The 23,295-nt window shown below is 37.3% G+C and overlaps 1 protein-coding gene across 2 annotated transcripts in view; it reads right to left on the bottom strand.

The window, feature by feature from the left end:
- LOC124802657 (TBC1 domain family member 15) overlaps window positions 1–22,373 on the bottom strand; it is a 57,373-nt gene extending 35,000 nt beyond the window's left edge. The window contains exons 1-5 of one of the 2 annotated variants that reach the window (XM_047263562.1): window positions 22,222–22,373; window positions 22,022–22,120; window positions 11,447–11,561; window positions 11,152–11,350; window positions 9,244–9,434 (exon numbers count right to left, since the gene is read on the bottom strand). In XM_047263562.1, the coding sequence (XP_047119518.1) occupies window positions 9,244–9,434; window positions 11,152–11,350; window positions 11,447–11,561; window positions 22,022–22,120; window positions 22,222–22,248 (631 nt within the window). In that variant the 5' untranslated portion in view covers window positions 22,249–22,373. Of the gene's footprint in view, window positions 1–9,243; window positions 9,435–11,151; window positions 11,371–11,446; window positions 11,565–22,021; window positions 22,121–22,221 lie in introns of those variants that run through there. The other variant, XM_047263563.1, reaches the window with a different exon arrangement.
- Between the last annotated feature and the right edge of the window lie 922 nt (window positions 22,374–23,295).

Raw genomic sequence — 23,295 nt, 5'->3', positions numbered from 1 at the left:
ACTACGAAAAGTACTTTGTCGTGGATATCTTCCTTTCTTTGCATCTGCATTTCTTTCATTCTCTTCCTGTGAACTTCCTTTCTCTCTTCAGACTATGTTGTTCCAGTCTTCTTCCCTGGTTTTTTCCTCTTTGTTACCTTGCCATTTGCAAATTATGGACCTGAATATTTCATGGTTTTTGATATCGCCAGAAGCAATTCTTGCCAATGTCAGATCAGTTCTGATCTCACCAATCCATTTTATCATGTCTGTTTCAGCTTGGCTACTAGCATCAAAAAAGTTACCTGTCTGTTTAGTAACTCTGTTTGGGTTCATTCTTTTATTGTATCCATAGAATCTTAAGCAACATTTTCTAATGTCACTACAGATATTTGTATATTGTTTTATTTCTTGACTGCTTCTGAATCAGTATTGTTTAGCCTCAAGTTTTAGGTCTAGAATTTCTCTCATGACTTTGCATTCCTTCCTTCCTTCTCAACTTTTTCAATGTGTTTTTCTGTTTAAGTAAGTTTTTATGATCCATAGATGTATTCTGGTTTAATTACTGTACTGTAATATCTTAATTTTGTGGGCTTGGGGATACGTTTCTTGTTGTAGATATTTTAGGTAGACTGGTATCCAGTTCCATCTTTTGGTATATAATTTTATTTGTTTTTGTTCTGATTCCATTTTCCCTAATTGTTTCACCAATATACTTAAATTGTGTAACTTGTTCAGTTTTGCTGTGTATCAAATTTTGGAGCCTGTCCTTGTTGCAGGTCACATACTCTGTCTTATCAAAAGAAATTTGGAGACGGTCCATTTCCGTAGTTTCTTTGGAAAGTTCAATTTGATTTTGGGAAATGTCGCAAGTTAATATCACTAAATTGTCTGCAAATGCTATGCGATCTACAGGTGACTTGCCTCTACAACTGAATGATGATGATGATAATAATAATAATAATAATATCGACATAAAAAACCTAGATTATGGGCAGGTAGACAATTTAAGAAAATTCTTTACAGAACGAGCAGAAACTAGCAAAATACATAAAGCAATCACTCATATAAATACATCGGCTACACCACTGCAATTTCATAACCCCTTCTACAACCCTTTAGATCACATAACATCAACAGATACGAAGAAAGTAAATTGGAAAAAGAAAACACTACATGGCAAGCACCCGTATCATCTAACACAGCCACACATCGATCAAGACACATCCAACACATGGCTAAGAAAAGGCAATATATACAGTGAGACGGAAGGATTCATGATTGCAATACAGGATCAAACAATAAACACCAGATATTACAGCAAGCATATTATTAAAGATCCCAATACCACAACAGATACATGCAGACTTTGCAAACAACAAACAGAAACAGTAGATCAAATCACAAGCGGACGTACAATACTAGCAAATACAGAATACCCCAGAAGACATGACAATGTAGCAAAAATAATACATCAACAGCTTGCCTTACAACATAAACTTATAAAACAACACGTTCCCACATACAAGTATGCACCACAAAATGTACTGGAGAATGATGAATACAAACAGAACCATTATAACAGATAAAACAACACCACATAACAAACGTGACATCATACTCACCAATAAAAAGACGAAATTAACACAACTAATCGAAATATCCATACCCAATACAACAAATATACAAAAGAAAACAGGAGAAAAAATTGAAAAATACATCCAACTGGCTGAGGAAGTCAGGATAAAGTTGACATTATACCAATTATGCTATCAACTACAGGAGTCATACCACACAATATCCACCAGTCCATCAATGCAATACAGCTACATCCGAACTTATATATACAACTACAGAAATCTGTAATTATTGATATATGTTCAATTACCCGAAAGTTCCTAAATGCAATGTAACATATACCGTACAGTTAAAAGGAAGTCACGCTTGATCAAGGTCCGCGTCACTTTCCATTTTTAACCAGACCTAAGATCTGATAAAGGAAAGAAGATAATAATATTAACTATTATTAATCACCACCACCACCACCACCACCACCACCACCACCACAGTTGCCATTCTACTGGCTGATTAAATTTCTTTAATTTTCCAGGACTTTTCTAGAGTTTTATTATATTTTTTCCCAAACAGTCTTTTCAGTGGTGGAACCTGAATGATGAGCATGCTTTACACATTTAGTACTTTTATTGCATTTAAAAGAAAATGCTTGTTTTATATGTTCATGCATAACTGAAAATATCTAACATACTCAGGCAAATTGGCATTTCAATGTACCATCAAACAACAAAGTGAATTGCAAAACATTAGATAAAGGACAACATATTTGACAAGAAATATTCCAGATACAAAGCACAGATATTTTCAAACAAGCCCTAAAATAAGATTAAATTAACTGGTTTGGCCATCAAAAATTGTGATAAACATTGAAAATAACATATTTATTTGTGTGCAAACTTTTAAGATTAAATAATGTCTTATTACTTAAATAAAAAATACTGGCAAAATATTTCAAATTTAATTCAAATCTGAAATTCACAATTTTTGGAGTACTTCTTGTGAACTGTTATTTAATAAAAATCTCCTTTTTGATGATGTGGAAAGTGTAATTCCTTATATTTTACAGTTACTCATATGAATATTCACTGTAACAAGATGCTATGTTTGTCTTCTTCTTCTTCTTCTGGGGTTCTCACTGCTTCCTTCTTCCTTTTAAGCGCGCTGTTGATCTGTGTTTTACTGTAGCCATTTCGGTGGAAGACTTCCCTCAGGTATTGCAGCTCGGATGGTAGGCTGTCTTTGTCGCATAAGGCGTACCAGGGTAGTCAGCACTGTTTGTCTTTGTACTGGATGGTGGCAGCTTGTTGCATGAAGGTGTAGGTCAGTGTGTGTCTTCTTCCTATGTACTGTATGGCATAGTGAACCATCTGCCTTCCTCTTAATTAAAATATCACAGGGTGTATACGTGGATAAGGAAAAAAAATTCCCGGATTTTTCCCGGTTAAAAATACACTTTCTCCCGGTTGAAGATACACTTTTTCTGTGTTAAGTGGCAGTATACTCTTGTTTGGCACTGTAATACTCAACAACCCTTTAAATGTTTACGGTTTTTATACCGGAGTAGAATTTCTCGGCACTTTTGAAAACGAAACTCACGGGGGAAAAACACATTTTGAAAGACCTTTGATGTGCAGCAACATGTACACCGCATATTTTCGTATCATGAAGCTATAAATTCGAATTCACCAAACACTGCATGTCACTTTCCGAAGCACTGAAATCGAGATTGCGATGGGCTCTTGTAAGCCCGTCATAGCTAATGTCGCATGATCTCGCCAGCTGATGACAGCATAGGACACGTGATGTAGTCAGCAAATAGCAAGATCACTCTTATGTAGCGCAAACACACAAATAAGAAAAGTTAATGGTTTAAATTAATATACATAGCATTCACATGTAATACTGGTCTCGAAGATTAATAAGCTGGAAGAGAAGCTAAGCTTCTACATATAATGATTATCTTTTTTGTGCTTGTTACACTTTAGTATACATCACACAAATGAGTAAAATTTTTAACAACGACATAAATGTCTGATCTGGGCTCTAAATTCTTCTAAATGGTCATCCTCAAAGAGTTGATTTTTAAATGAGAGTCAAACGCTTTGTGATTTAAGAAATTAATCATACATTCTTGCACATAGCTCATCTAAAGTTAAAGGAAATCTGCTTTGAATGTAACGCTTTTCAAACCACCATTCCTAATATTTTCCCGCGACCTGTTAGAAATAGGTTCATTTCTGCAGTTTTAAGAGAGCGCCAGGTAACAAGCGTCACCGCACTTGCACAGCTACAATGAAGCAGGAAGCCCATATGTTCGTACGTGTAAAACATTAAAAGATCTTACATTATGTCATAAAAGAAACAAGACATCAGAGGATACTTCAAGAGCTTTGGAATATGGTGAACGATACTAAAACGCATAATTCGGTTTAAAATGCACATTCATATGTAAATTTTCTTGGAGTACCAGTACTGTATTATCACATGTTTGGTTCTTTATTATGGCATAATGCCATACATGCACTTGAAATGCAGTGAACAGTTGAAACTAGCCAATAGTGTGAAATTAAACACTTAGTTTCAAATAAATTGACTGCCTCAACAGAAAAGATTAATAAAAGCCAAATCTCTTTAGCAAACCGGAAAAAATAGCTTCATTGTTCTGTAAAGTGATTAATGTTTGACTGTCAGAAAGGTGGAAATAAAATCTAAAACTAACAACATATTTTAGCCTTCCGTAATAACATGAACGTATTTTAATTCATTTGATAGCACCCGGCCACAAAAATCCGTTTTGTTATCGTTTAACGTGAGAGCAATAAAGGAAGAGAAAACAACAAAATCACTAAATGTAAACACAAGTCACGTGGAGACGACCACCTCCCCACCACAAGCCAGACTACTCTGTGCATCAGCCCCAGATTTACTAATTTCTGAACCGGGGCAATATTAAGTAGTGGCGCCCAGCCACACTTCTGTAACCAGAAGCAGGAGAAGGTATTGCTCATACGTGACTCAACTGCGCATGCACAAGAACCCGACCGCAACTGCTCAAACGAATCTAATTTAAACAGTTGTCACGCCACGCTTATCGGAGGCAATTTGTTGTTACAAAGCATTGCATAGTCTTCCTACAGCTTCTGACACAATCTGCTGTTGGCAGACACTTGTATGAGCACTGTTTTGCTGTTGTATATGGCGCATTTCCTTTGAAACTTAAGTTTTATTTTCTTTTTTCTCTCTCTTGTCCATGTTTTGTTGCTACAGTATTATTCTGCAGTAGCAGGATGCAGTAATATCCTTTGTTAGAGTATTGGTTCTTACCAATCAAAATCACAAAAATTTAACTGAAAACTAAAACAATGAAAACTTCCCAGAATTCTAAACAATTCCCGGATTTTTCCTGGTTTTCTCCCGGATGAAAAAATTCCCGGGTTTTTCCTGGATCTCCCAGTTTTCCTGGGTTGTATACACCCTGTATCAAGGAAGGGGAGGCATCCATTTTCCTCCATTTCCATTGCAAAATTTGATGTTCGAATGGATGCTGTTGAGGTGTTTCAGAAACTCGTCTAGCACCTGTTTGCCAAGTCCCAACACGACAAAAGTGTCGTCAACATAGTGGAAGAAGTGCTTTGGTTTTTGTCTGGCAGTTTGAAGGGCCACCTCCTCGAAATGTTCCATATAGAGGTTTGCAATCGCAGGAGCCAGTGGGGAGCCCATGGCCACACCATCGATCTGCTAGAAGAATTCCCGGTTGCATTGAAAGTAGGTATTTGTTAGTGCATGTTCAAAGAGGCTGACTGTTTGTGGTTCAAAGTGCTGACCTAAAAGTGCCAAGGAATCTTGAAGGGGCACTTTCATGAAAAGTGACGTCACGTCGAAGCTCACGAGTAGGTCTTCCCTTTGTAGACACATGTCCCTGAGTATTTTTACGAATTTGACTGAGTTTCTCACATGGTGCTGCAGTGTCCCACAAGGGGTTTGAGCAGTGTCCCGAGAGTCCACAATTGGTCTCAGAGGTACCCCTTCCATATGGACCTTGGGGAGTCCATAGAGGCATGGTATCGCTGGCGCTCTGGGGTACAGCTGCTTCTTCATTGGCTCAGGTAAGTCAGCAGAGCTATCGTCTTTCTACTCATCATCAGGGTTGGATCCTTCTTCAGCCTCTTGTAGGCCTCGTCTTGTAGCAGCAGGTTTATTTTCTGTCAGTACTTGGCAGTGCTTAATAGCACTGTAGCGTTCCCTTTGTTCGCTGGTGGGATCGTTATATCAGGGTCATCTCTTATCAGGATCATCTCTAAGGGCCGGAGAGCTGCTCGTTCTTCTGCAGATACATTATTTTTAGATAATCAAGATCTGTTGATTATTTTGCAAGTTCCCCGTCTAACTTCCTCTGCTTCCTTCTTTGGAAGCCCTCGTACTGCTTCATCCACACTGCTGATAATGTCTCATTTCGGGATCATTCTGGGAATGGGGGCGAAATTCAGTCCTTTTTGAGGACTGCGATTGTGGCAGCATCCAGTTGTTTTCCAATCAAATTGACCACAGCTCTGTTGTCATTCATCTCCCTTTTTGTCGTCTAAGTCCCTGCTAGTCTGCCGAATTTGCTGAGTTGCTTAGATTTAGAGCCCCGTTTTTGCACCTCACTGTTGGAGTACGTGCTGCAGTCGCCCCATTCCCACAGATAGGCTGGTAATGTCCTTGCCAGTTGTTGGTGGCATGTGAGGAGGATGCACACATTCCTGTCAAGCTCCTTCCGATGAAATGAATGCGCTCCCTTACTAAGGCTATGCCTGCTTGTCATAATATCCGGACGGTCCTCTTAGATTTTACTGGATATCTAATCACTGCAAACCTTGGTAAAATGTTCTTGTCTCGACAGCATTGTAGGAAAGCCAGTGTGCTGAGAAGTTTCGCTCTCCTGGTGCGTTCTTTCTGCAGCCGTTTGAAGCTGCAGAGTATTTCCTCCTTGTAGAGGTGTCGTCTACATGACTGTAGGCTTTCCCGGCGCAAACTGTTGATGAAGGTTTCTCAGGTCTCCAGCCAAGTGGTAGCATTGATGTCTTGTGACGTTTCAGGAAGTGTCATACTACCCATTCTCTGGCGAAGTGTCGAGATTCGCGGAGAGCGGGCTATTTATATCACGGTCACGCCCTTCCACGAGACCTCTGGTGACTGTGGTGGACCAGTTGTGCGCGCGCGGTGGTGGGGATAGCAGTCACCCCCGGCAGCCATGTTTGGTTCTCGGTGTAAGCATTCTGTCTACGTCAGTGGTGGAGGACGTTGACGGGCGTGCTCCTGATGGATTGCCACTATCACAGGGTTCCACTGCGCGCACGCTGCTGGTCCACCACAGCCACCCGAGGTCTAGTAGAGGGGGGTGACCGCGCATATAAAAAGCCCGCTCTCTGCAAATCTCGACACTTTGCCAGAAGATGGGTAGTACGACACTTCCCGAAACGTCATGAGATATCAATGCTATCACTCGGCTGGAGACCCGAGAAACCTTCATCAACAGTTTATGCTGGGAAAGCCTACAGTCATATATATCACAAAAATTTTAATTTTTCCATATAAACACATTTTAAATCTGAGGACGGCAATTTAATAATACTCTTAACTGGCAGAGAATGTTAAAACTCCATTTTGACTTATCTCCCAAATCTGAAGTTAGTGTACACTCTTAAACTGACAATCCATTTCCCACATAACTAACTTTCATGTGACAACCAGAACAGCGCCGATATTTTTTAAAAAAAACACACACTGACTTCTGTAAACTAAGCATCGAAGTCAGAATGAAGATAATGAATTTGACAAGAAAACACCAAAATTTAAGGAAAAAAAGAAAGAAAGGCTGAGTTTTGCAAAATAAACAACACCGATTCTGGCAAAAAAAGTAACAAAATTTGAAAAACATGGCTAAAAGTAACACCAATTTAGTAAAAAGTAATGCTAAATATGACGAAAAAATGAAACTTTATTCCTGTCCCTAGTAATAATGTATGACAAGGTATGGCTGCTGCGTTTTCATTGAGCAAATCAGTGACCAGTACAGGAAACAATTTCAAAACATGAGATAATCAAAAGCAGGTTTTCATCCTAGTATTTTAAATCATCAACATTCAGAAGTGAGTTCAAGTGTTACTAGTAGTGGATATCATTTGGTCCAGATTGGAAGATGGCTAAGTTGATTAGCTTTGGTTTTCACTAATCAAACAGCCTTCACTGTTGACTTCTGCATCACAGTACAAAAGAAAACTGATTATGTACTGAGCAACATATTGTCCACAAATATAAGGTGCTACTTCAAACCCGTGGAAGGAAAAAAAGGTTGTCAATATCATTAACATACATTTTTGAAAATGTTAAACCGTTTTGCAGTTTACTAAATATTATTCACTAAATGAACGTTTGTACCAAAAGCAACATCAATACCCCCAGCTTTCTTCGCATTTAACAGTCCTTAATAACCTTTCCAATTTCACATAGTCGTTAACATTAAACTTCCTGTGCAAATGCTTAAAAAAAGTTTTGTCTGTGTGTGTGTGTGTGTGTGTGTGTGTGTGTGTGTGTGTGTGTGTGGAGTTATCATTAACAACCACCTGAGATTCAGGCACTTAAATGTTAGTCTGGTTCTTGTAATCCCGCAGGATGTATTCATGGATGACTCCATACTATTGACTCATCTATGTTTGGTGGCGTGGCTGTGTGCACCACAGGGTGGCAGGTCACATGGGCCTATCAGCCAGTAGATTTACGACAAAACGGTCACGTGGTCACAGACCCATTCTCACTTCTATTTGATAGCTAATGTGTTCCTCTCCACGGCTAGCTAATGGACTGAAGACAGCACTGCACCACATCTCTTATATCTGAATATTCTCTGGACTGACTGTTGTGCCTTCATGATGACTAGGGCTACTTGGGATCTGAATACAGTGACTTCCACCCATTACCATCAAAAGTTCTACTTTGGTTGACTGTAATACCATTTGGTCAAGAGAGTGATTTTTGCCTTGACCACGAGTGGTTCCCACACCCTAAATTCAAGTTTTTTAATTCGAAATTGTTCTTATTGGTACTCGAGAATTCACATGCTACATAACTTATAAACAATGTGTCATTTATTCTGTGGTAACTGTATTCACTATCTGTTAACAAGTCACTTGTGAACTAAATGGAGAACAACAAAATTGTTAAATGAGTGCAGTAATCTATGCAATATACAGCAATTTTGAGTAGATCTTTGTTGTGCAACTGTTCTGTAAACTTTTTGTTGACTTGTGTTTCAACACACGAGTGATTATGTTTAACTGTTCACCAAGAGGGTTGGGTTGGGTTGTTTGGGGGAAGAGACCAAACAGCGAGGTCATCGGTCTCATCAGATTAGGGAAAGAAGTCGGCCGTGTCCTTTCAAAGGAACCATCCCGGCATTTTCCTGGAACGATTTAGAGAAATCACCGAAAACCTAAATCAGGATGGCCGGACGCAGGATTGAACCTTCGTCCTCCCGAATGTGAGTCCAGTGTGCTAACCACTGCGCCACCTCGCTCTGTGTTCACCAGGAACGAGACTGAATTACAGACACAAAAATATCTGCTTTGCCAACCTTAAAAGGCATTACCTTTTGTCATTACGTATTCATATAAATTGAGAGGAATAATAAAGAATTTCTCAATTACATACACAAAACATCAGTCAGCTTGCTGAATGCTTCCATTGTTGTCTCATAAGGGTGATTGTGAAGGTTTTTGACAAACTTCCATACTGCATAAGTTGTATTTTCTGTGAACAGATCCAGCTCGGCAAAGGATCGATCTAGAACTTGGCTCTCTGGCTGGTCCAGAATCAAGTACAGATTCTTATCCTTTTTAGACCTGAAAAACATGACATTACTGTGAGAAATATATTCTGCAAGCAAAAAGCAGGAATTAACAGATTGTTACACTTATGATCAACAGAAGCTGCGGGAAAGACTGGAGTCTGGCAAATCAATATGAATATTAACCTAACATGGCAGAGCCTGAAATTCAAAACTGTAAAAACCTGCCAGAATTCAAGACTGGAATTCCTTATGACTACATGGCATTTTAACATGTTTTTTTGCAAAGAAAATAATATAATTTCTTGAGAGGTTCTAAAGAAATATAGCAAGCCCTTAACCATTCTTCCAGTACAGATCACAATTGCTCAATATCATTCATATAATCCATTATGGGGACCTTCAGACATGCTACTTCAACATTAAAATCAGCAAACCACTATTTTTGTCATGGGAGTGGGAGTAGTACCTTGCAACATGCAATCCCTAATGAGAATAAGACATATTACATTGAATGAATTGAATTAGCTAAAATTATTTCATATTTATTAATAGGTATCTTCTGTTCAATCGTGTCTGTAAAAGAGCAAAAGAAAATATCTTGGCCTGGCAGTGAAAGACTTTAGGGGGACACAGACATTTCTGTCCTGTCAGAGTCCCATACCAGGGCAATGCACTTTGCACACATTTTTACCACTGAACATGTGCCACTTCAAGAATTCAATCATGGGAAGTTTGTGGAATACCCATACCTGTTCAATGGAATCTAAATGTTCTTGGTTCTCCATTGCCAAACGATCTTTGGAGGCATATCCTTTGTCTCGATAATGGTGGTTCCATCTTCAACAATCTTAGTGTCTCAAGCATTTATCAGCTAATCTGCCCAGAATAATTCCATATTTATAACCATTTACTCTTTTACCATTTTCATGGTGTAAGCATGCAGCACCTTACTCTTATACAGTCTTTGGGCTGAGTGAGTAATGCAGTGAATAATGTGGGGATTCTATCTTTTCCAGAAGTTATTCGGCAATTACATGCTCTTTACTAGCCTGACAATGGTTGGGAGTCATTGCTGCTGTATGGTCTTCTATGACTGAAGTTCACACATAATGCAGTTTCTATCACATTTTCACTGAGATCTGCTCTCTAGATATGTAAAAAGTTCCACAGTCTCTTTTTTGTCCACTGCTGATATTTACATATCTGAGCCATCAGATTACAAAGCTGTGCAATGTTACAAGGAAAAATACGCAGCTTTGCAAGCAAAATATCACTGACTGTAGATATCAAACTTCTGCTGTCTGAATATTTTTTATTGCCTTTGAGCATATTGTCAGTAGTACAGGTATTGCATAGATTCTTGTACAATTACAAGTTTTGCACATTTCTGATCCCCATATTCATGAACAATGTCTTCGTGATCTGAAAGCTAATAGTGCATTACATAGGAATCAGCAAATGGGGTCTAGGAAAAAGGTGACTATGACAATGTGTTCATACAATCTTCTTTGATCCCTATGGTTACTTTTATAGGCATTTTATCAATTACAAAGCATCTGTCATGACCGACAAATATTCATAATTCAATTCCACAAATATCTTTGCAGAATACTTTAAACTTCAATAATAATTATAGCAAGAAGATAATTAAAACATATGGTGATACATGATTTTCACCATACATGGAAATCACAAATCTGTTGCCAGCAAGAAAAGAACTACAAAGCAACAGTTATTTTTTCACAAATAAAAGAAAAAGGTTATCTTACCTCACAGTCTTTAAATTTCCTTTCAACGCATCTACAAAACAATCTGCATTTCCATTCTGAAAGAAGAATGAACTGTGTACTGATCCATCTCTCTGCATTACAGTGAGCTGTTGCTTATTTCTTGTGACTCTGAAACTTTTGACATCTGATAAAGGAATTCGAAGACATCTGCTTTGTGCCTGACTATCAGCACTTGAAGCTATAACAAATAATGAAAAACTACACTGTTACGTAAGATCATACTAACGAGATTTAAAAGTAAGAGTTTCATAACCAGAATAAAAGTAACACTCACAGCTCACTGTTCTAGTACGGTTCCCGACAGTATGTACAACAGACCAATCTTGGTCATGAGTCTCGGAATCAACAGACACCTCTGATGTTTTCCACTCAATAGCCTTTCCTGTGGGCTAAGTTTCATACTCAGTATTAAAAAGTAGTATAGTGCATGAATACTACAGGGTGCAGCAATGAAACTTGCAGATTTGAATGGGGTGCTGTAAAGGGATATATTGTAGGCCAAGAGTGGGGATGGTCTCATTCAAAGCTGTGGACTAGTAACTTCGTTTACCACTTGCATCAGCACCAAAACCACCTTGGCCAAATGTGCAACACAGGTGTTTGTTGCAGAGGTCTACTTTTTCAAATACCAGTTGATTGTCACTGTGCAGCATTCATTTTGTGCACACTGCAATATTCCTCACAAACCCCTTCTTTCTGCCAGAAAATCAGTTTTTGCATGGGTGGACAGCTTCAAGTCAACTGGGAATGTGCAAAGAGGAAAAATTCAGGTACCTCAGCTCACGTGTTCACTACAAAACATCGAAGCAGTTAGACACTAATTTTTTAAAATTCATTGGCACTCAGTATGTAAGCATACATCTGACCGCCAACTTTCTGATCATTCTGAGGTCTATCTTCATGATAATGTTAGTCTCCATCGGCAAAAGTTGGATGTTGAGCAAGAAATCAGTTTACACAATTATTTTGCACGGCAAAATGCATGGAAAGAGCTGCTTGAGAAGTTGCCTCAGAACTTGCTAGTGTTTTTTGTGATGAGCTTTGTGAAGTCTTAGCAATTTGTTAACAATCTGAGAACTACTACTTACCCAGTCTTTAACAAATTGATTTTGGGAATGCATTTTTTCAGCAAAATGGAGACATGAGAAATGCAATGCATGTTTTAAAGGGAAGTTCTCTGGAGACTGGATCTTGATAGGTTATTTTCTGAGATCAGAGCACTTGCTCAATATAGCCTTTTGCTATTCTTTTTTTAAATGAGTCTATATACTTAAGAAATTGATGAAATCGATGTACTGACAATACACGGTATTTACTAGATATTTTTTTAATGTATAATTCTGATTTCCCAAATAGGTAGAAACATAAGAAGAAATAAGTGGTGCACTTTTTTTTTGCTTTGTTTCATTGATCTTTTGAGTAATCAAGTTTTGCTGCTGCACCCTGAAATATGAGGATTGTACTGAAAGTCATGAGCAAACAGTTGATATAATTTTTATTTTATCTTAGAGCAAGCATGTACATCACCATAATCTACAAACTTTTCTATTACTTTTCATTTTCTGTTACTTTTCAACAATCTCCATTTCTTTGCACACTTTCCACACACTTATCCATGTATAAAAAAATCCTTTTCTGTAGATGTACTGCTTCTGGATGTCTTCCAACATCTCATAGTATTGCACTAACAGCTGTTTTCTCACAGAAGCATAAAGACGGTATAATGACAAACTGGGACAAAAAGGTAGGGTATGGAAGGCTAATTTTCTTCACAATGACACAAGCAGTGAGAGATCATGTACTACCATGGTTCAAGATGACTATCTTCCCAGGGCACTTATGGTATGATATATTATGGAGGTTCCAAGATGCCTGGACATAGTGGAGGGCATTTATGGTGTGTCCAGAATAGAGGAGATCAAACAGAACGCAATACACTGCACCTCAGAAGACAACACCGATTAGTTTCCCAGCAGATCATATGGTTCTTGCTTTCGATTTTGATGGAGAATCAAAATTGTACCATTCTATACTCGGGTGTTTTCTTTCAGGTTTGTAACGAGAACTAGTTTTTATCATCTGTTGGCGTATTTGCTAAAAAAACTTCCTCCTCCATTTTGAAAACTCTGATGAAATTTTAACATGATGGTTCTTCCCTGAACTTTGTGGTCTTGGGTCAATAAATGCCCTATGGACACAAATGTTTTGTTGTGTATTGCACAGGCACTTCTATGGCGAATGTGAAGACAGTCTTAGAAGAAATTCCAAAGCAGCTTTTGTCCTTTTATGAAGAATTTAATGACAGTACACAATAAAATAAAATCTTAATAAGTTAATGACATCACAATATATCAACACAGTGGAAAGTCTGTAGATTACGAAAATTTAGATATTTTTATCAGTTTGTTAGAATTGCAGTTCTAAAAACAGGTTAGCACACTAATTTCAGTATGATCCTCATAATACAGTAAACGCTAAAACATGACAAGGGGATATACACTTAGGAATTCACTGTAATTTCTACATTACTGTAATCTTTGCAACTGTAATGACTACTTCTTTTAACAATAAGGTTAATTGTAATTGAAGGTAATACTATACTGATATAGTTCACATCACAGTGCTGACCAACTGTAAGCTATCTAAACACATTACTTGACAAATGAATATGTTCAAAGATCATCTAGACTCACTTCTGTGTAGTATATTGGACAAGTTTTATTTTTATTTTCTTGTTTTATCTTTAGCCATCCAAAGATAATCTCTCAATAATATAATAATTGTCACAATAATACAATGAAAATCCACAGCTCAAAACAGACAGAACAAAATGTTTTATGAAAATATTAACATACTTAATATTTGATGTGTAGTAACCATCTACTGCTGAGCCTTTGGATTACTCGTTCACTCACTTTACCCAAGGCTGTGTTCACCAGCTGGGAAAGCCTCTGTCATGATTTGATTCAATATTCCATCACTATATACAATGCACTAATTCAGTTGGATAAGGGTAGTTGAAGCAATTTACGTGAAGCATGAAAAACCAAATACTGTTCAGAAACCAGTAATTCTGTAAGCCAAATTTCTTAATCATTGGGTCACCTTATACTGGGTGAGTGTGCAGGGGGCAGCAGGCAGATCAAGAATTCTCTTCTTGAAAACCAAAATAAATTTAATACGCAAGTGAGAAGTATTGTATATGTGAACTATATGAATACAGTTCTCAGTTGTTGGATATGTATTTAGCATGTCTGCACCTATAATTTGGGACTAAATGGAATCCACAGTTTTATGTAAATGAAGCTCAACTACATCCATTTCTGAAGTTCGTGTTCTGAGTAGCATCTTACTTTCTGCGCACACACAAAAAGAAACACTGTTTCTGAATTAGTGTGTTTTCTTTGCTACGCATTATCTCTCATGCCCTTTTATGAAAACTATTCAGTGAAAAAAAAAATTATTCCCCTTATTATGGGTTACAGTCATCACTGCTTGATAATAAATGGACTCTTTGTTACTGGTAACAGTTTCTATGATCCTTCAAAATTAAGTAATTTAATGATTTCCAACAGAACACTCTTGTTAATTCCCTTTTTTCGTATTGTTTTTACAGATTACGGGAAGCAGTCTCAGAAATATACTAAGGGGATATTACTGCAAATGAAGTATGCAAGTTCCTATAGAGTTTTTGAAAATGAACCTTTCAACAAGACTTTCTCTTTTGTATTAGAAGTGGCAGCCACTGCTTGAATTTATGTGGTAAGGCACAATGGAACAAACTGAAATATCTCAGAACTGTGAATTTCTATAGGAAAAATCAACAACTGTTGTCCAGGACCCCAGTGTAGCCAACACCTCCCCCCCCCCCCCCCCCCCCCATTTTTGTGGGCTGCTCACAGAACAATTTTGCTTACACAAAAAAGGATAAAAAATTATTAAGAGAGTACCAGTGCAATCATCCACCACATTTATACTCAAAGAATTGTGTATTGCCAGTTCTCTGCATTTTAATTCTAAACAGTATACTTCAGATGGGGGGGGGGTGCTTGTTTAAGAGTAAAAGCCACAAAACAATTTAACCTCCTCCTCTAGAACATTAAATTAACACCTCATTTTTGACTGCTGTTGTAGCATAATGGATAGTGTAAATGACTGGATAAAGGAGGCGGCAGGTTCGATTATTTTAACATCCCTAATATTTTTTTAAATTTTTTTCTTAATTTTTATTTTTCTTCAGTTATTTGCTTCAAATGTACTATTTTTAAATTTTCTACGCCTTTAGCAAGTTATTGTAACCATTGTATTAACTTTCTTATTTGTTCTCATTTCTCCCTTGGGCTCAAAATCATTGGTGGATTTGCAGTTACCAATCACAAATCAATTCTTTTTTGTTTATTTTTTTGCATTTTCCTCTCACATTTGCTTTGCAAGTCTGCAGCAAATAGTACTGATAAGAGGCAATTACTATCCAAACATACTTAATAATACCAATCAAATGGGTTGCAATTACAAATCAACGTATCATCTATCACTGGAATTTCTGGGATCAAAAACAGTGTAATGCAAGAAAGATTTGGCGAAAGCTACACATTCATATACACCGCAATATACATTGACATTCACAAGGGGATTGCTGGCACAAGTGTTCTTACATATGCTGGAGGCCAGAAATAAATTTAGACCGAAAGTTGCTAAAGAAATTGAAAATTTGGAGTCAGAATACTGAAACGTGGCCGTCACCTGCTCAAAATCAGGAAAATTAACGAAAGCTGTACAGACAATATGTGCAATCTGTAATGAAACCATACATTAAAGAAAATGACTTTGTTGCTAGTTTATTCAAGGAGTGGTAAGATGGTCAAAACTTTATACAACAAAATATTGGTGAACAGTGTTGGAAATGCTACACGCACTGTCAAAATCATTCCTCAAAAGTGTACTCCTGTGTCAGCCATGTGACGTATATTTTTATTGTCAGGTGAAAAATATTATTAAAAGACGCCAGAGCACACCTGAATTACTTCAAGGTAAATCTGAAATTGCTACATGTGAGGACGTAATCAAAACACATTCCACTCTTCATCGGATTCTTTGTGCACCAGTCTTTCGAAACATAAGGTATGCCTGGTATGGATCAAAGATGAAGTGAAAAGACATTATTTCATAACATGAATGAAGTGTGCTTCCCACTGAATTTGATGAAAGAACTATGTAAATGCAGAGAGATAGCTTTTATAGTTCGTCCATTGTGCAAGAAAAATTTATGTTTCAAATGTTTGTATGACAATTACCAACCAAAAAACTGTACATCTCACAATGGAAAATTTTTGTGACTGTTACACTGTCAATATGAATACTAATAACTATTTCACTTTTCTGTTGCTTGATCAGTATTTTTAAATGACTAAATATTACAACACATAAATAAAAAAGAATTAAAACCATATGGACAAAGATTCCAAATGAAAAAAGAATGGCAGGAAGACAATATGAGAGCAAATAAAGAATACAATTGTTATAATGACTTTACAAAGGATTAGAAAATTTAAAGATTTACATTTGAAGCAAATACTGAAGAAACTAGAAATTTAAAAAAAAAAAGAATCATTAATGAATGTGACAAAATTCCAGCCGCCACTTCAGTTTCCTAGTCTTCCAAGCTATCCATTATGCTACAACGGCAGTCGAGCATATGGCATTAATTTAATATTCTAGAGGAGCAGGATAAATTGTTTTTCAGCTGTTACTCATAAACAAGGGCCCACCAAGGTGAACATCTTTAGGAAGAGATACCTGGGTTCTTAACCTACACCACCCTATAGGTGGTTGCAAACAGTCAACTGCACAGCTGGGGACATCTCCTTTTAAGACAGACATGAAACTAACACACGCTGTAACACTACAAGTTTACAAGTCAAGTAGTTCCACAGATGACATTGAAATAATGTACCTATGACGTGATAAATGAAATTATACTGGTGGTTAAGGGAGACCAAAGTTTGCGAAGGGGGACTGGAATTCAATATTAACATGAGGAAGAGAAGGAAAAATAGTATGAGAATATGGACTGGGAGAAAGAAATTAACCAGGGAGAACTTTACTCAGGGCATCATCACTAATACTTGATTTAAGAATCATGAAAGAAGATTCTTTAAATGGAAGAGACCTGGAGACACTAAGGTCACAGGTTGATTATATAATGGCAAGACAGATTTCACACTTAGATTTTAAACTGGAAGACACTTCCATGGGCAGATGCAGACACTGACCGTAATTTATTGGTTATGAACTGCAGATTAAAAGCAAAGAATTTGCAAAAGGTTGCAAGATAAAGAGATGATACCACAGGTAACTTTGAGAGATGAAACAGTGAAGGCTGCAGTGGACCAAACAGGTAAAAAAGATGAGGCCTAATAGAAATTCTTGTATCTCTCATAAGATACTGAATTTCATTGAAAAGGAATGGAGATGTCCAAAAAATGAGATTGACCGAGACTGCAAAACAGCTAACGAGAAATGGCTTGAGGGAAACGCTACTATACAGATGCACACACAACTAAGGAAAAGACAAGTGCTGCCTATAGGAAAATTAGACACATTTGGAAAAACGAGAAACAGCTGTATGACTATTACATCTCCGATGGCAAGCCAGTGTATTTATAGGACAGAAATGCAGGAAGAGCCAACCCTCCCAAAGCCCCACCAACACACACCACTATATAGAACTGTACTCTTCTTTCAACTTTATAAACAGGTAAAACTAGTACAAAGTTGAAAAAATAACAGAAATGTGTGACTGCTGACAGACTGGAATGATCAGCATTCTATTAAAACAAGAAAATCTTAGTGTTTTGGGCATCCAGCAACCTCTCTTAACTGCAGAATGCTTACAATATTCATCAGATTGTTACTAAAATGGATGGTTGCTGGTTATCTAACAAGAGCAGCAAACTGCTAGGATACTCTAGGCATGTGGACAAGCAAGACTACATTGCTTAAGACTTTACTTGCTTATATACTGGTATAGTAAATAACTATCACTAGACTACCTATTTGTTGACACACACATCGTCTCTGTAAAACGAAACCAAAACTGCCTGTACAAAACTAATTAACAACAGGAGCTTTAGAAGTATAAACCTGTTTAACCTAGATGTGGCTGGCTTATTACTAAAACAAACAAGGAACTTATCTCTTAATGTTTTAAGAAGTCAGATACCTCAAAAAATTCAAAATATACTCTACATTTAACCATCCTCTTCTAAAACAGAGACAAGAGTAAATCCCCAGATAAGTTGAGAATGTTTTAGTCAGTAAATAAAAGACACCCAGTTAAATATATATGGTATTTAAAGTGATACACCATTTCCTTCATATACCATTTTGATCATCACACTAAAGGACTTGTGTATAAAAGAGCACTATCCTAACCCTCTGTCTGGCACTATAATTTATTAGGATTGGTGAAACACTTATCAGACCCAATTGTTCTGCTGACTACCTGCAGCTTGTTTTTTGCTACTTCCAACCAGTTTCCCAGAGACATACAATCCTACTACTAGGCAGTGATTTGATAGAATGTTGTGGGATTGCACACGACATTTTGAATTCCTACTACCAAGTAGCATGTTAACCTTTTCTTTTTATCTACTACAAAGCATTTTGGATATTCGGAATTACTTTCTCCTGGTGGGTTCAGTTGCTACACTGCTGTTATGGGATACAGTGACGGCTTCTCACTCCTTCCAGGTAAGTTAAGAGTGTGCACTAATTTGTTACTTGCTGGGCAAGCAGAAATCCGAAATCGTGACCAGAGAAAACAGTTGACAATTTGAGTGTATCCCTCCAATTTGACACAATATACATATAATAAAATCAAGAAACAACATTGAAATAACTCCTTCAGATACTAATACACAAATAATGCTGACACAGCGTACTAAGCACCTTATAAATATACTTTATAAAATTCCATCAGAGAGGACTTGTCCTAGTGCTCATCTGCTGTGGCATTTAAAAAGATCTTTGATTTTATGAAATTTGCTCTTACATATTACTGGTCTCATACCCACATTTGTCAAAAATTCGCCCCCAGGTACCTCTGCCATGCACCACACAGTGCCTTATGGAGTACATAGTATGTGGATCCAGAAATTGACATCATTCTTCTTCTGCTCATTCTTTCAGCCCTTCAATGGTCAGGTGCAATCACCAAATTATGGCTGAAAGGTTGGGTGAAGAGAAGGGCATTGCAAAATAATATATGAACAGAGTATTTAATGGAGATGACATACTATTGTGAATCATTATGTAACATTTGAAACACTTTGCTAAGGTACACAATTCTCTCAGATAGCGGGGTCTGATGCATCACTAACTACACATTAGTGGGAGCACTGCTTGCAAAGAAAGGACTAAATATGGTTTAGCAAATATCCTTGCATACTCTATTTGAAAAGTGATAAAATCTGTCGGAAATACGGAAGCGTCCGATCCCACCCGTCTGCTTTGACCCATGACGTCACAAATATGGCGGAAACAAAAACAAACACACACACTTTCCACAAGAAGCCTAATGACACTAACGGGACAAGCGCGGGAAATGGGGGGTTTTGGGTGAGGGCAAACTAAATATAAACAAATTTAGACGCCTTGCGTAGCTACAACGTGTAAGTGAAGACAGCCATGCATGAATACCCACCCACCTCCCCAGGGGTCGTAACCCCTGCAACCCATAGAAGATAAAGATGCTTCAGTAGCTGATTAGTGCTTTTTGTCTTTTTTAAAAAAAATCTCACGAAATAGAACGAACAGATCAGAAAAGTAAATAAAATAAGATAAAACAGTACTGGAGACAGCCACACTCAAACCAAACTCCGCGTCGTCATGACGTCACACACGACAACACCCTTACGTCACGGGTCAAAGCCGACGCGTTGGATCGGACGCTTCTGTCGACCCAATCTGTCATATTTCAAAGATGTTTCAGGTAAAACGCAAATTATTGGCTTTGGCCAGTGACAATGATAATAGCTGCTATCACCTCACCTATTGGTGCATATATTCACAGTTTTGTCATTAGCTGGCAAAGCCAACAAATTTAATATCTATACACTGATCGTGGTGATACACTGATCTGTAGCTTAAGCCAAAGTATAGGTTAGGTTGGAAGGGAAGAGTTCAGTTGTGAGTTGGCGAAGCCAATGCATTTGATACTAAAACAACCTGGTTGTGGTGTGAGGGAATGCGCTTAAGACCATTGCCATTGGGATTGGGGGAGGGGGCGGCGGAAGGAGAATACAATATCCAATGTCTTATGGGATTTCCCAGAAACAAATAGTAGTAGTAGTAGTAGTAGTAGTAATTATAATCAAATTATATCACAATTTAGAGCTACATGATTGTAAACAATGTCCCCACACGCTGCAAACAGGTAAAAGCTATGATTTAATATAGGAATACCTGTAATCTGTTTATGAAGGCTGTTGTTTTGAAGAGTTCATTTCTGAGTAGTCAACTGATCAACATGAGAGAAAGAACGTGGTTATGCTTTACAGGTTTAACCAAAGTATCCAAGATTTCAAAAAAAAAAAAAAAGTATCCAAACCATTAGAAGTTTACCTAATTAGCAGCTTGCAAGGAAGTGGCTTATTGTATGGGTCTCAATAGCTCATAACTGCAGGTATCTCCTCACAGCTTTATATTTAATCTAATACAGTCTATTAACTAATGACATGTCATGTATTAAAACTGAATCATCACCTTTTAACTATTTTAGAAGCCTGCATAAACACCTGTGTAACTTAAGAACCTCTAAAAGAATTTACACTGATCAAACAAATTAAGATACTGATAAGCTTAAAAAGACAAACTAATACAAATAATTTTGGGATCAATTGCCTCGAGAAACAGGCTGACTTGGTCTTCAGAACAGCTAGTGTCAGACTACCTAGTGCAACTTTGTATGGGAAGAATTTAATGGCAGTTCACAGGTTTCAACTTTCACTTTTAGTGAGAGGGGATTGTCTCATTTTGAATACAAACCCACCTTTAAAGTTCTATTTATCTGTGCTAAAAACGATACAAATTAATGATACACCTTCCCATATCTTCAATGAAAGGAAAATGGCGATTCAGAATGACTCCAGTAAGCACTGCATTAGTGACCATGTAAATAATGTGGTAATGATGCCCAGGTTTTAACTGTTGTTTTTGTGGGTTAGGATGTGTACCAACAATTAAAGAAGAGAAAGGATATGCTGGCAGTGTCATTAACATTCTTTCAGTCATTGTATTCAGGAAGTGGAATGCACAGCTTTGAATATTTAATACCGCAGCACAGAAACTGTATTTCCCCTAGTCAAAATGGTACCTGCTTGGCTTTCACCGCAAGCTGTCAAAAGTTTTATGAACAATGGAAATATACGGTGTACCAGTCAGCAAAAAGTATGACGACATGTCAACGAAATATTTTAAGTCTCCATAATAACAATGTTTCGGACTCATGTTGGTCAATTTGTTTTCTTTGTAACTGAACGACTCCATTACTAAGAAACCACAACAGCGTTGACTAATTAGAAGACATAAGTTGCAGTGTCTGTACTTTTGTATTAGAGTGCTAGGTTGATCTAACGTAATACTATACACAGATCTGCTTTCTTTACACTCAGACACAATTTATCAAGTTTTTCAGTGACCTTTGAGTATTTTGGTACAAACGACCTGTGACCTCTGGTGAACATATCACTAGCCTATGGACTAACAGTGCAATGTGCCAACCATGTAACTTGGTAGTAGCCTTGTCAACTTCGTGCATTAACTATTACACTCCAGCTGTAACACTTACAAATTCCACAATACTCAAGGTGCCCAAACTATGGCCGTCATCATCTTTTCCATGACTTCCATGAATCTTCAACAGCACTCCGTGGTGACTGTAGAGATCCTAAAAATGTCAGAAGAATATAATACTTCTGCACAAGTAACGCCATCACCGTAGGACGCAATAAATTTATTTCAGGAGAGATGACAGTACGTAGCACTCACAGTTCCATTTCCATTGTATTCTTCCATATCGAAAACTATATGTATAGATGTCGCAATCCGTTTCTTCACTATTCACTTAACTTTGTTTACTATCTGCCAATATCACCTTTTCCATCTACATGACACTCATGACGCAACCACATGTACAAGGATCACATGACCACAAAGTTTACGGGCATCAGTCGTCTCCACTTATCGACTTAATGCTAGCATCTCTGACTTACACATCCATGAGTCCTAGGGGAAAAAAATAAAATACAACTAGCCTAGCTTGCTGAAATAATCTTCGATTTCTTAAAAAATAAATCTTATAAATACCTCTCAAAGTCAAGTTTTAAGTCTATAGTTTTTCTTGCAATCTTCCAGTTTTTACTACTGAAATGTTACTCTAAATCGCATTTACTTTGCTTCAATTTTGGACAGTTTTTCAAACAAAATCATGTAATTCATAACAGTTTCGTAAAAGGACTCTGAAAATGAGGTTAGTCTATTGTAGATTGACGTGGAAACCCTTAGAGTACCACACAAAGATACCAAAGATTTATTTTTCACATTTTATAGAGTTCTAAAAATTGGAGCAAAGCAAACCCTGGTGTGGGTTACTTTGCTCCACTTAATATATACACTATTTTGATACAGGACAGTAGTTTGGGCAATGTTACCCTCTTTAAAATTTATTGTCTTACCTTATAGTAAACCAACATTAATGTAATTTTTGGTATTAAAAGGACAAAAGCAATACGTGAACAAAATTTAGGTTTTTTTGTTATCAAAGAAAAGTAAAAAGCTTCATAAGTTATGTTAGTCTGACAAAATGTCAGCATCTATACCAGAGAAATACAGGAAAATATTTTTCAAAATTCATCACCATCGACCAACTCTGGCACTGAGAAAATGGCCCTTTCGCTTAAACATTTTGATAGAGTCATATATTTAACTATACTACCCAATTTATGAAAAAGTATATCTTTGTTTACACGTTATTTCCAGTTGCCGAGACATGACATCAAGATGTTTATGATCGCACCAGCTTCGATAAAACTTGCAATAACACCAGGGTAATGTTTATTTTCG

Source organism: Schistocerca piceifrons, chromosome 6, assembly GCF_021461385.2.
Source record: "Schistocerca piceifrons isolate TAMUIC-IGC-003096 chromosome 6, iqSchPice1.1, whole genome shotgun sequence".
Lineage (NCBI taxonomy): Eukaryota > Metazoa > Arthropoda > Insecta > Orthoptera > Acrididae > Schistocerca > Schistocerca piceifrons.
The sequence above is the reverse complement of the archived record's forward strand: the minus strand, read 5'-3'. Positions and strand labels throughout refer to the sequence as shown.